The 14,144-nt window shown below is 41.0% G+C and overlaps 1 protein-coding gene across 1 annotated transcript in view; it reads right to left on the minus strand.

Annotated features, from left to right (window-relative positions):
• Positions 1-12,252: 12,252 nt before the first annotated feature.
• LOC111153210 (THAP domain containing 10) overlaps positions 12,253-14,144 on the minus strand; it is a 21,014-nt gene continuing 19,122 nt past the window's right edge. The window contains exons 2-3 of the mRNA XM_022512091.1: positions 13,228-13,375; positions 12,253-13,118 (exon numbers count right to left, since the gene is read on the minus strand). Coding sequence (XP_022367799.1) covers positions 12,928-13,118; positions 13,228-13,375 — 339 coding nt within the window. The 3' untranslated portion in view covers positions 12,253-12,927. The remainder of the gene's footprint in view (positions 13,119-13,227; positions 13,376-14,144) is intronic.

Consider the following 14,144-nt stretch of genomic DNA (forward strand, 5'->3'; position numbering starts at 1 on the left):
TTGCAAGTAACATCCTGAGGGGTCCAGGGGACCCAGACTGTGGATTAGAAGCCTGGCATGATGCTGGAGATAAAGTCATGATACAATGTAGGGTTTCCAAAAATGCTGGAGATAAAGTCATGATACAATGTAGGGTTTCCAAAAAATATAAAGTCATGATACAATGTAGGGTTTTCTTTCTTTCTTTTTAAAAAAGATTTTATGTATTAATTTGTCAGAGAGAGAGAGAGAGAGAGAGCACAAGCAGGTGAGTGGCAGGCAGAGGGAAAAGCAGGCTCCCTGCTGAGCAAGGAACCGGATGTAGGATTGATCCCAGGACCCTGGAATCATGACCTGAGCCGAAGGCAGACACTTAACCGACTGAACTACCCAGGTGCCCCAAAAGTGTGTTTTCTGAAAGGATGAGGAGTCTGTCAAGACAGAGAAAGTTATTGGCACTTTAATAATAGAGGAAATTCAGGGCGCCTGAACTGGCTTGAGCATCTGACTCTTGGTTTTGGCTCAGGTCATGATCTCGGGGTCGTGGGATCAAAACCCACATGGGGCTCTCTGCTCCATGGGGAGTCTGCTTGTCTCCTTCTCCTTCTGCCCCTACCCCTCTCACACACTCTCTCTAAAATAAATAAATCTTTAAAAAAAAAATATAGGAAATTCAAGCAGAGAAGTTAAGTTCCATTGGCAGAATCTGAAAATGCTGTCATGTCCATGAGGAGAATGGTCTGGATCTGAGACCGTGCGCTGAATCTGATGAGGGAGCAGAAGGCAAGCTGAGGACACAGCACTAGCTGACACCCACAAACTGCCCCCCTCGCCCCCACTCCCATTCCTCAGGCACTGCCGGCTGCCCTCAAGCTAAGGGAAGAAAAACAAATGTTAACTTACAGAGATTCCAGTCCTGCAGAACAGGAGTCTCCCTCAGTTTATGAATGTCTTAGTGATTTACAAGAAAAAAGCGTTCTTATCCTTGTAAGGACCTATTTAGCCAGAGGCCTCCATCCAGGTTAAACAATAACCTTGTTTGTTTAACCCTTAAACTGTCCTGCTCCCCTTCCACCAGGGGACTTACTTAAAAACAAGTCCTAGAAACCAGCCCCAGGTAACAAAGCCCAGATACAAGGGTGGGTCAGGCCAGGTGGAGACATCCCATCAGTGGGGGGTTGCATACCATCTCCCTAGCTACCAAGGAGTATGGGCCCCGCCCCTTGGGAGCCTTTTGGGCGCCAATTCTAACCAAGGTGATAGGCTAGGTCAAATGTCTACTATAGGGTAAATTGTAACTCAATTGGTCACTTATGTGTGACCTAACATGACTGTGAAGTTTCCTCTGTGTGATACAATCTCATTGGCCACCTCTGCGTGGCCAGGCCCAGCCACATGGCCTTTGCCCTTAAAAGCTAGTCTGTGAAACAGAGAAGGGTCGCCCTCTCTTGTAAGGGAGCTCTGATTCTTGATGCTTGGCGCAGAATAAAGCTTTGCTTGACCTTCGCTTTATATCAGTCTCGCTCCTTTAATCACGGACCCATTATTGGGGGACCTAACAATCCTAACCTAACTTCCAGAAGGCAATGTGGATAAGATTCAATGTCCTTATCATCTGCAGCTCATTGGCGAATACTAGAGGCTGGCAGAGTACAGTGTTCCTGCAGGAAGCTCCCAGCTGTGTTAACGAGAATGCCTTGCGAGGGGAAAACTACCTGAGCTTGACAATGGCAAGGCCTGCAGTATCTAGTAGGTCCTCTCTAGCATATGAAAATTCTCTTGAAAACCTCCTTTCTTCCTTGCCACCAGCTCCCAAGGATGTAATCAACCATCCCTCACAGACCCCCAGGCAGGGCAGCAGCTCCCGTGGGGTCCTGCCCCCGCCCCCCGTGTCTTCATAACACCACCATTTTGCACCAAAGACATCTTGAGACTTCTTTCTTGACCATCAGCTTCAGACCCCCACAAACTCATCAACATTCCCAAAACTACATTGGTTCTGTGCGAGAGATAGGACTTAGATTCCCAAGACATTGCAACGTGTGTGAAAGCCACGCCCCATGAGGATGGATTGCCGAGTGGAGGGCACCTCCACTTTAGGGACAGTCATACTCTGCTCTTCCTCCACTTAGGTAAACTCACGTACAGTCAGAACGGCTAACTAAACCTAGACGACAGAAGATGGGAAGGCGAGGGTTAAAATGAGGAGGGAACTAGAAAATATGGGTTGCCATTTCTTTAGGGAGTCTTTGCCATGTCATATACATCAGGGAGATTTTCCTATATACGACACCACCCCACAGTGTAATGACTTAAAGAACAACCACTAATTTATCTCACAGTTCCATGGGTTGGTTGAGAAGCTCTGTCTGGATGGGCATGGCTGATAGGCTCGGGCTCACTTATGTTTCTCCCTTCGGCGGCCTGGCAGCAGTGGCTAGATGATCTCGGATGGCCTCACAAATATGTCTGGCATTTGGAAGGCACTTGGCAAGGGTCTGGCTGCCTTTTCTCTCATCCTCCAGCAGGCTAGATTGGGGTCGTTCACATGGTAGTTCCAGGGTTCCAAGCACAGCAGGAGGATGACCTAGGTGCTCAAGCACTTTCAGAGCCCCAACACGAATCACCTTTGCTAATGTCCCATTGTCCAAAGAGAGTCATATGGCCAAGTCAGGCTTAAGGAGCGGATGAGTAGATTTCACCTCTGGATAGGTGTGGAAGAATTTATGGCCATTTTGAAAAATTTACCACAGCACGATCGTAGGGCCGGTAAAGAAATAAACCTTTAAGTTCTTAGAACTATAGAGAAATGGTTAAAAGGAGACAATGCTTGGCTCTAGAAATTCTTCATTTCCTGGTGTTAGTGAAACACAATATGAGTGTGGTTCAGCGCAGCCAGGGAACATGGTGTTGAGGGATTGCCCTGGGCTACGTTATCCAGAGCCCAGCACACTTTTGAGGCTCTAAATAGAGCTGTAAACACTATCTTGGAACAATCCTGCAAGTGTCCTAGATGTCTGGGGTCCTTTGTTCTAAACAAAACGTTCACGGCAGCCTGACTCTCCATTTCGAAGCAGAAAAGACACTTGACTGATATTATAAAAACCTAATAGAAACAGAAGGAAGAAAAGGGAAATCTGTGCACAGAGGAGGGCAACAGTAAGCGGTAAAGGAGGTTAAGGCAAAGTTACATCAAATTGGGTAATTACAGCATCCAACCTCATTAGCTGGGGAAGCCCGCGGACACAGCCAGGCCGGAGTCCTGACTGAGAGGCCGAGGCAGTGTCCTCCCTTCAAGTGAGACTTTACAGCTGACAATCCCATAAAGGCCACATTTACAGGGCAAATGACAGGGTCTGAAGTTAAACATTCGTTTACCCATGTGCCGTTTGAAGCGAGCTGCATTCCTGTTGTCATGTCTTTACATATTCAAGGAGCCTGAGCTAGGTGTGTTTGTCTCTTTCTCCTCCTGGATTCCATTGTGGGGTGCTGGGCCGCCCAGCTTGGAGCCCAGAGGGGATGTAAGGCAAGATTTTTCAGCTCTTGGCGTCCAGACCAGAAGGGCCAATTCTGACCGGGAAGCCAGCTAACGTCAACTCCTCAGACTCCCAACATCACTTAAGCAGCACAAGCAGCACAAACAACATTCTTTAGCCTGCATGTGTACCTGCGGACAGGGTGGTCAGTAGCGCAGGACAAATCACAGAAACCCCATCCATATGATACAGCCGTCTATTTTGAAACTAACCAGGCGGGGACAACTTCTTTTGACTATCTGAAAACCCATCCCTGCTGGTCCAGGTGGGAAAGAGGAACTACTTTTCTTCTCAAGGGCAGGGATTAAGAACCACGAGAGGCAAATCGTAGATGGGTGAGTAACAATAATAAGGTAGGTTAGTTGTCCTGGAATCAGGAAAAGGAAAGATATGAATGGTAAGCCTGCTCCCAGCGGGAAGTAATCAAAATTAATAATATTCTGGAGACTATGACCTGGAGGAAATGTTAGGGAACATTTAAAGGACAGGTGGGAGAAATTTGATAGCATCTTGAAGCAGATCGAATGATTTTTTAAGGATCATAAACTAAGGAAGGTTTCTAATCTCAGCTCTGCCACTAACCAGTTTGTTACATGATCATGGACTTAATTTCGTTTTTTCATTGACAAAATGAAAAATTTTGACTGGGTGATTTTTCCAAAGTTCTGTCCAGCTCTAACATCTTCACAGAAACTAGAGGAAGCAAAGGATTGATCCATGTATCCATGTATCCAAAGGACTGATCTATGTATCCAGAAAATGAGATTATGTTAGGAGGAATCCCCTTCAGAGAGCATCGGAACAAGTATTAAGGAAGATCTGAAATCTCTAGAACTTTTAAAACATGATAGGTCCCTATCATTCATTCAACAAATGTTAACTGAGGACCTACCATAGGCCAGACAGAGCGGTCAGTGAATGACAGCAGCTTACTCCTGTTCCTGTGGCCCTTCCAGGATCTTTTGGGTTTGATCAAATGATTTTAGAAAAAAAATTAGGATTTATAAGCACATCCACCTTTATTGTTCAGTTGTTTCTGATGAAAAATGGGATTGGGTTTGCCAGAAATGGGAAGACTGGATTGCTGAGACAATTGCAGGCAGGGATTACATCAGATAACTTCTCTAATCCCTAGTTTCTTCCTCTGCAAAATAAAAAGGGCTGACCAACGCATTCCTAAAGTCTCATTCAGTCCAAAAATATAATGCAGGGGCCCAACAGTTCTTAAGTGTGTTAGCTCAGCAACCCCATCTAGTGTCACTGTATGAACTTCGTAGAAAACATCCACTGGTCATCCTCCCATTGACGGAGGAGGGGCAGTGAAGAGATGAGACGGAGCTAGTCTTGGGATGGGCTTGGGAATTGAGATATTGGGGTAAGGGAGTGATGCTAATCCTACCGAACACTGACATGATGTTGGCTATATGTCAGCCGGTGTTCCAGGTGCCTATTATTCATGTAATTCTCATAACAAACCTGTGATCGAGGTACTAATAACATCCCTACCTTCCAGATGAGGAAACGGGGCACAAAAACATAACTTGCCTAGTAAGTGGCAGAGCCCGAGTTCAAGCCCAGGTAGTGGTCACCAAAAGCCATCCTCTTCTCCACCATACTTTCCCACCTCTAGCTAAGAGTTTCAGCATGTTTCCCATGTGGAGGCGTTCTGCATATTGGACCTCATTTAAGCCTCTCGACAAAAATATGATGTAGATACTAAAACTCTAGTTTTTCAGATAGGAAGACATAAACCCAAGGAGAAGAAGTAATTTGTCTAAGCCCACACAGTTGATAAGCATCAGTATTCAGCCAGGGTGAAAACCCCAAATGCAGTCATGCTGCTAGAATTTTTCTCCACTTTCTTAAATGTCACTGCTTCATTATTTTTGGTACAAAAGGGAAGAGGCAAACATCAAATGCCAGGCAAAGCCTTGCGTGTGTCTGCGTGCCGATTATCTGAAGAGCCAATTCCTGAATATTCGGAAGTTATTAATTTGGCTAATGGTTAATGCAGGTTTGCATGCCTTTTCTTAGTCTCTCCTGCTTCTCATTTTGGAGCAAACTTGCCAGGTAAGTAATGAAGACATTAAGTGCCACAGGAGGTTTGTTTATAGGCTGTCCTTTAGGAATCTTATAGCATGGTTTCAACCATCACTTTTTTGTAAATACCTTCCCAGACTATATATCCTAAACTCCCTGCTCTAATGGCCCAAGGATCACATCCACTTTCCCGTTCCATTATCCTCTCAAACTCCACATTTAGTACATATTTAGGAAATACTTACCAGCACATATGCAAAATGCTTGGGTTCAGAACAGTGCTTGGCACAGGAGAATACTAACGAAAGATAGTCCTTACTTTCAAGGTTTACGGAGCCTACTGGGGGAGACCGGTAGACAGTTACAATACAAGGCGACAAATGTGATGGGCTAGGCATGACACACTTTGGTGTACGCAGTGACATTTACCTAAGACAGAGGTAAGGTCAGTATAGATTTCTCAGATCATTGACTTCTAAAACTGAAATCAATATCTTTCTCCCCAAACTGGCTGCTTCTTATCTCTACTAATTATCCTGCCATTTTAGCTACCCATGTTTGGAAACTCTGCTTGTTTATTCTGTCCCTGTTCACAAATCCAGAGTCTAACCTAATATTCCTTGTCAATTCTTCCTTTTCCGTATCCCCTCCATTCTTTGCCTTCCCCACTCTAGTTCAATCTTTGATCTTCTCAAGTCGTGACTACTTCAAGTCTGTCAACTGAACTCCAGCAAATTCTCTCCTTGCTGATTCTTCCTGCACCACCATCCAGATTCATTTGCCTAACATACTCCCCTGCTCAAAAATCTCAAAAGTTTATTCAGTGACCAAAGGGTAAAGATCGATCTCTATGTTTTGGCGACATCCTGCCCCTTTCTCCTCCCTCCATCTGAATCTCCCACAATTCCCTTGTCAGAGCCTCTGCCTTCAGTCTAATACTACCACCATCCCTTCAAGCCACCCACCCTGCCCCTCCTGCATTCATCCCTGTGTTGACTTTTTCTTTGCTCAGTTTTTTTTTTTTTTAATGTAGCCTATCTATAGCTTATCTCTCCTAAAAGGGCAATTCCAATTTTATCTCTTCTGCGAAGCCTAGTTTGAAAAACTACAGAATTTATGGTCTGTACTAGTCATTTGACAATTAGGATTTATGGGCCTTTTCTTTGGTCAAGTTTATAAAGGTATAATGCACACAACTACAAGGATATGTACCAATGTAACTATCTCCACATGAGGATTTAAACACCCACATTATTACCCCAAACATTTCCTTCTCTCCTTTGTGGATAGTGTCTTCCCTGCTCCAGCCCTAGGTAGCCACTGATTTTCTTTCTGTTACTACGTATTAGTTATCTCTCTCTCTCTCTCTCTCTTTTTAGAATTTCGTGCAAATGGGAATTCAGGGTATGTATTCTTATTTTTTTTTTAAAGATTTTATTTATTTATTTGACAGGCAGAGATCACAAGTAGGCAGACAGGCAGGCAGAGAGAGAGCAAGGGAAGCAGGCTCCCTGCTGAGCAGAGAGCCCGATGTGGGGCTCGATCCCAGGACCCTGAGATCATGACCTGAGCCGAAGGCAGAGGCCCAACGCACCGAGCCACCCAGGCGCCCTGTATTCTTATTTGAATCTGGATTTTTTCACAGCATAATATTTTCAAAATTTGTCCATGTTGTTACAAACATGCTTGCTCTCTTTTATTGCTGAGAGAATTCCATTGTCTGGATATGCTATAATTTGCCTCTCCATTCACCTGTTGATGAACGTATGGGTTGTTTTCAGGTTTTGGCTCTTATAAGCATTTGTGTAAAAGTCTTTGTGTGGATACATATTCTAATTTCTCTTGCATAAACGGGAATTGAATTGTTTGGTTGAATAAGTCAAACTGTTTTCTAAAATGGTTTAAATATTTTACATTCCCATCGTCCATGATGAGAGTTCCAGTTGCTCCTCTCTACCCAATACTTGTTCTAAACCCTTTGTCTTTCCATATTATAAATTTTTTTTATTTCACTTTGCTAGTATATAGAAATACAGTTGATTTTTATACTTGACTTTATTTTTTTTTTTTAAAGATTTTATTTATTTATTTGAGAGAGAGACAGTGAGAGAGAGCATGAGCGAGGAGAAGGTCAGAGAGAGAAGCAGACTCCCCATGGAGCTGGGAGCCCGATGTGGGACTCGATCCCAGGACTCCCAGGATCATGACCTAAGCCAAAGGCAGTCGTCCAACCAACTGAGCCACCCAGGCGTCCCTATACTTGACTTTATTAAACTCACTTATTAGTTCTATCAGCTTTTTTAATACATCCCCTAGGCATTTCTATGTACATGATCTCTATTTAAAAAGAGTTTTAGGGGCGCCTGGGTGGCTCGGGTCATGATCTCGGGGTCCTGGGATCGAGTCCCACATCGGGTTCTCTGCTCAGTGGGGAGCCTGCTTCCCTCTCTCTCTCTCTCTGCCTGACTCTCTGCCTCCTTGTGATCTCTGTCTGTCAAATAAATAAATAAAATCTTAAAAAAAAAAGTTTTATATCTCTTTTAAACTACTATGCATTTTATTATTTTTTCTTTTTGCCTTTATTGTATTAATTAGGATCTTCAGTACAATGTTCTTGCCTTGTTCCTGATCCTTGTTCCTGATAAAGCTTTTAGCCCTTGAACATTAAGTATGATATTATTGATGTATATATCATGACTGCCATTTACCAGACTTCTATTCCTAGCTTACTGAGGGTGTTTATTATAAATGGATGTTGATTTTTTGTCAAATGATCTTTCTAAATTTAATGAGATTATCATGTGATTTTTCTCCTTTATTCTCTTAATTTGGTGGTTGCACTGATTGATTTTTGAGTGGGAAGCTAAACTTGCAGAGTTAAGCTATATTTGGACACGATGTTTTATTCTTATAATACATTGCGGGACAGGCTTGCTAATATTTTGTTAAGGATATTTGCATCTACATTCATGTTAAGACATTGCTTTGTAATTTCTTATAATGTCTTTGCCTACTTTTGGTAATAAGATAATGTTGAACTCACAAAATGGGAAGTGTTCCCTAATTCTTTTTTTTGTTTGTTTTTTAAAGATTTTACCTATTTATTTAACAGACAGAGATCACAAGTAGGTAGAGAGGCAGGCAGAGAGAGAGGGAGGAAGCAGACTCCCTGCAGAGCAGAGAGCCCAATGCGGGACTCGATCCCAGGACCCTGGGATCATGACCTGAGCTGAAGGCAGAGGCTTTAACCCACTGAGCCACCCAGGCGCCCCCCCTAATTCTTTTGTCTTGAAAGAGTTTATGTAACAATTGCATTTTTCCTTGTGTGTTTGATAGAAGTTATAAGTGAAGCCATCAGGAAATAGTCTTTGCTTTGTGAAAGGATTATAATCCAATTCTTTGATATAGAGCAATTCAGGTTTTCTGTTTCTTCTTATGTCGGTTTTGATAGTTTGTCTATTTTCAGCTCCAGAATTTCCATTTGGTCCTTTTTTAGAGTTTCTTTTTCTCTTCTGAGATTCCTCACCTCTTTCTTCAATATTGCTGTATTACACGGAAATGTAAATGTAAAAATGTTACATTTTTAACATTGTAACAAGTTCTTGTCTGCTAAGTAAAATCTTTCTAAAAAGGGGGTGGGGGACACCTGGGTGGCTGAGTCAGTTAAGTGTCTTCCTTCTGCAAGGTCATGGTTCCGGAGTTCTGGGATCGAGCACCGCATCAGGCTCCCTCTGTGCTCTTTCTCTCTCTCTTTCTCAAGTAAATAAAATCTCTTAAGAAAAATAAAGTTCTTATCTGCTAATTATAAGTTCGGTTATCCTGGAGTTGCTTCCTTTTTGTCTTAATTCTTGATCACACTTCTCCAATTTCTCCACATGACTAGTAATTCTTAATATTGTATGAGACATTTTAGATGATAAGTTCTGTCATCTTATTCTAAAGCATGATAGATTTTGTTCTAACAGACTTATCTTATCTTGGCTCCACTCATAAACTCCACACTCTGCTTCCTCTATGATGGGTAGCAGCTAAGCCAAGACTTCCAACTGTTGCTTTCTGCTGGGACCCCAGAGGTCTCTCCATGCAACTCATGTGTACTTCAGTGGTTAGTCCAAGACTTGGGTGGTTTATAAGCAGATTTTGGTCCTTTTCCCCAGTTGCTTCTACTTTTCAATGACTTGCCCCACCATTTTTCACTCCAGTAGCCCTTCATTTTCAACTCTGACTCCTTGAGCCAGTAAGATGGCAACTTTCTACTTGAGTTCTAGCTGCTCCTGACAGCATGGAATGGGGAGTGCACTCAGGTGGGAAGGCACACAAAGGACATCCCACCCACTGCAGTTCACCTCTTTTAAGGCTGATTTGCTGCTTCGACTTGTTTTCGACACTCCCCAGGTCTGTCAAAGTTAGTTGTTTTCTATACATGTTATCCATGGGAGGGTTAATCTGACACAAGCTTCTTTGCCACTAACTGAATAAGAACTGCTCTATTTATTTCCACAGGGAAATTTGGGAAGATTTAAAACAAAATGACACGATCACCACCATCATCTCTCCAGAATTCCCAATATTTTTGACAGAACAAGATTTATATTCACACACTCTTGATAATGTCTCTCTTCTCTTGCCCAATGATTTTTTGTGTGATTCCAATTATGTTTTTTAAATATAACAAATAAATACTAGCAGATAAGCCAGCCATAAAATACACTTAAAATAGAATTTAAGCCTAGAATAAGATAAAAATTCTCGATAGTGACAGCAAATGCCTTACATGGTCTGGTCCTGTGTACCACTCCAATCTTATCTCTTACAATTCTCTACTTAGTTTATTATCTCCAGATACCCCAGCCTCCTTTTTGTTCCTCAAATACCAGAGCATCTGCCATTCCTATCATGTAGAATGCTCTTCTCTCCAGTCATGACATGACTGCTTCTTGTGATCACCCAGTTCTCTGAGAAAATATTGAATCTTCAGAGCGGCCTTTCCTGATTACCTTGCCTAAAAGAGCAAACCCTCTCTCCCACCCCAGTTATGTTCTAACATAATTGTTATGATTATGTTCTAACACCTTACTCTGCTTTATTTCCTTCATAGCACTAATCACTATCTAAAATTATTCATCCCTATCTTTGTTTATTGTCTGGCTCCCCTCTTAAAGGAAACTACCAAGAGGGCAGAATTTTTGTCTTGCTCACCAATGTATGCTTGGTGGCTAGAACAGTTATCTGGCACAGAGTATGTTTAATAAGTACTTATTACATAAACAAATGAAAAATGATAAGGCAGGTGATGAGGTGTACCTCATTTTCCCCCATTAAACTCTTCTGGCAACAAAAGAAATTAAGATACTGAAAATATGCAAAAAGTAATCAAAATTATATAAACTAAGTTCCTCATATTTAATTTAAAATAAAGCCAGTATTTCATTACTTTAGGACAGTGAAAACTGCACAATACATTATAGAATCATGTGAATTCACAAAGCAAACATAAATTCTCAATTGGTAAGAGAAAAAAACCTGAAAGGAAAAAAAAGAAAGAGAGAAAGAAAGAAAGAAAGAGAGAGAAAGAGAGAAAGAAGGAAGGAAGGAATGCCCTGGAGGAGTGCTTCTTGTACCTCTGGACCCAAATGCTCCCACTGCCAAGGCAGCCTGCACAAGGACGTCATCTGCACCAGCTGGGACTGCACCATCTTCTATAGGTGCAAGAAGGAGCGGAAGGACCTAGAAGACCAGGAGCAGCTTCTGAGGAGCTTTGGCCCTCCTGGCCCTGAGGCCTGGAGGCCTCTGACAGGGGCAGCTTCTCACTAGGGCTGGGGGTGGTGGAGGGGGGCAGTACTGGTGGAGAACTAATAAAGATCAGGCCTTTTGTTTCAAAAAAAAGGAAGAAAAGAAGGAAGGAAGGAAGGGAGGAAGGAAGAAAGGTAGGTAGGTTATGGTTGTCAAAGTTGTTTAACACATAGAAATTAAGTAAACCCCTGGCAGTGAAATTTGGGGATGAATGGGCATATGACATTCATTATAACTAATTATATTATTAATTATATGATTATAAATAATTAAGGTGGTAGGCTATTTAAAAGCTCAAGGAACAACAGGTACTTACTGATAGCATTTAGCTTCAGAAGATTTATATGCTTAATTTTAAAACACAATGTTCTCTCAAAACACCAAGTAGTCATCTCAAATTCAAGCCAAAGAAACAGTAACAACAACAACAACAACAATAGTGTTATGTGTTTAGATAATCATTGTTCAGGCTCACTTCTATTAATATTTTATTTTATTATTCTTTTTAATAAAATTATACCATTCAAATTAAGTCACACATGAAATTAGCTTTGGAAGGAAATCACTTTGGTATATTATTTAAACCTTCTAGGATAAAATGCATGCAAGGTCTTCTAATCATGCGCAATTAACAAGACATGTGAGGTATAAAATGGACATTTATTTTTATTACTCTCAATAGAAGATCAGAGTTATAGTAAGTTTCTCAGAAACAACTGTAACAAATTACTTCATGGTACAAAATTGCTTTAGAAATTTTCCTGGTGAATGGCAGATGGGGCAGCTATGTTTCACACCATTAGTTCCCAAATGTAGAATTCGATAGAATGGTATTAATGAGAAAAACCTAATTCTTGAAATGGGGATATGTTAGAAATATAATACTTTTTTTTTGCATGATGTTAATAATTTCAATCTAAATTAATCCTAAATTTGTAATAGGAACAAATGCAAGTAGATTTCATTAACAAGGCAATCCAAGTATATGCAACTCTATCCATGTTTAAATTTATTCCCTTCCAAAATTTTCTGTAAGAGCCATAACTTCACCAGAAATGCTCATAGGGACTGATCTATAGATCCAATAGTATTAAGAATGGGCAAACTAATAAATATACAACATAAAAAAATAATAAGGATAAGTCTCCTGGCTCCCAAATCATTTCATAGTACCACACTTGCCTGTGCTTACTACTACCTTCAAGTTATTTAGAAGAGTGACACTCTAACTTGTGAATGTCCTATAAGCCCCATATGAGTGTTGCTTCTGTAGTAAGCTTAAATATTCAGTGCTTAATCTTGATCTGGAAATGCTATTGTGCAATTTGTCTTATATCTCGATTTCCACCAAAAGGATAAAAATAAAAAAGAAACAAGAGATGAAAGTGGGAGGTGGGGAGGTTTGTGGGCAGGATTATCTTCATTATCTTGGCAGGTGGACACATTTTTGCCTTAGAGCTGAACCAATTTTGCTGATACTCAACTATCCCAAAGTGAAAGATTTACAAGAGCAAAGAAGTGATTATGTGAGTGAAGATTTGAAAACCTATGGGATATCAAGTCCTTTGATGTTGCATTTTTAACAGGACTCTTCTTTCACCTGCACTGCTATATAAGACAAATCGCTCTGCTCACTCTTGACATCCCAGTCTGCATCTGGGTCACTGGAGTAAATGTCAAAGACAGAGGCACTTCTAGACCGCAATCCCTCGGTCTGAGTAGTGGCGTTACACAATCGTTTTCCAAACACTTTCACTTTGGCCTGAATACCTGAAAGAGAATAAACACATTTGCCTGTGAATTACACTTTGCTTGTCATTTATCTTTCATATACAAAAGATCAATTCAATGATCAGTCAGTTGAAGAGTCCAAACGTACCAACGCTGCGGTGAGGGGGCCTTTTCAGAGACATTTGTGTACTTTTATGCACTGGGCCGTCTTCACAGTGAGTAGGTACTGAAGTGGCACCATAAGAAAGATTATTAGCAGGGACTTGTGTTTGTTTAACTTCATTTTCACATGTAATCTAAAAATATAAACCAGAGGAGAACCATATCAAAGGTAGCCTAACAAGTATGGTTTTATCTTTCAAAAGGGAGAAGTAGTAAAAGAGTATAAATAATAGTTTTCAAGGTCATATATTAGGAAGACTGGAATTGGAACCCAGGCAAGCTGGCTCCAAAGTCCAAGTTCGTAAGAACTCTGCCATACTGTTGTTTACTATTTGTAAATCATAAATTGCCAACATTCTGGTTAAACAGAAATATTTAAGTTATTATTTGCTTACAACTCATTATTTTTTCCCTAAATCAATAGCTGTAAGAGCTAATACTACTAGTATTAAATTATTGGATATCCTAGCAGTAGCATTATTCTGGAAAGCCCAAACATCGGTCTTTTATCGGTCTTACAGAGAAATACTTAAACAAAATAATATGACTGACTTTAATGTTTTTATGCCTTCCTGAGAAAAATTACAATGTGAAATGGAAATTTTGATCTGTGGGGGAAGAAAGAGATAGAAAGAAAAAGGACTTGGATACTTAGATGGAACATCAGCAATTGTACTACTAGGTATTTATCCAAAGGATACAAACATAATGATTCGAAGGGGCAGCTGCACCCCAATGTTTATAGCAGCAATGTCCACAATAACCAAAATATGGAAAGAGCCCAGATGTCCATCAACAAATGGATAAAGATGATGTGGCGCTACATATATATATATATATTGGATGGAAACTTCTAGTTCCATCCATGTCATTGCATATGGGAGATTTCATTCTTTTTGATGG

The sequence above is a fragment of the Enhydra lutris genome, unplaced genomic scaffold (genome assembly GCF_002288905.1).
Source record: "Enhydra lutris kenyoni isolate GAN:26980312 unplaced genomic scaffold, ASM228890v2 scaffoldscaffold31, whole genome shotgun sequence".
NCBI classification, from domain to species: domain Eukaryota; kingdom Metazoa; phylum Chordata; class Mammalia; order Carnivora; family Mustelidae; genus Enhydra; species Enhydra lutris.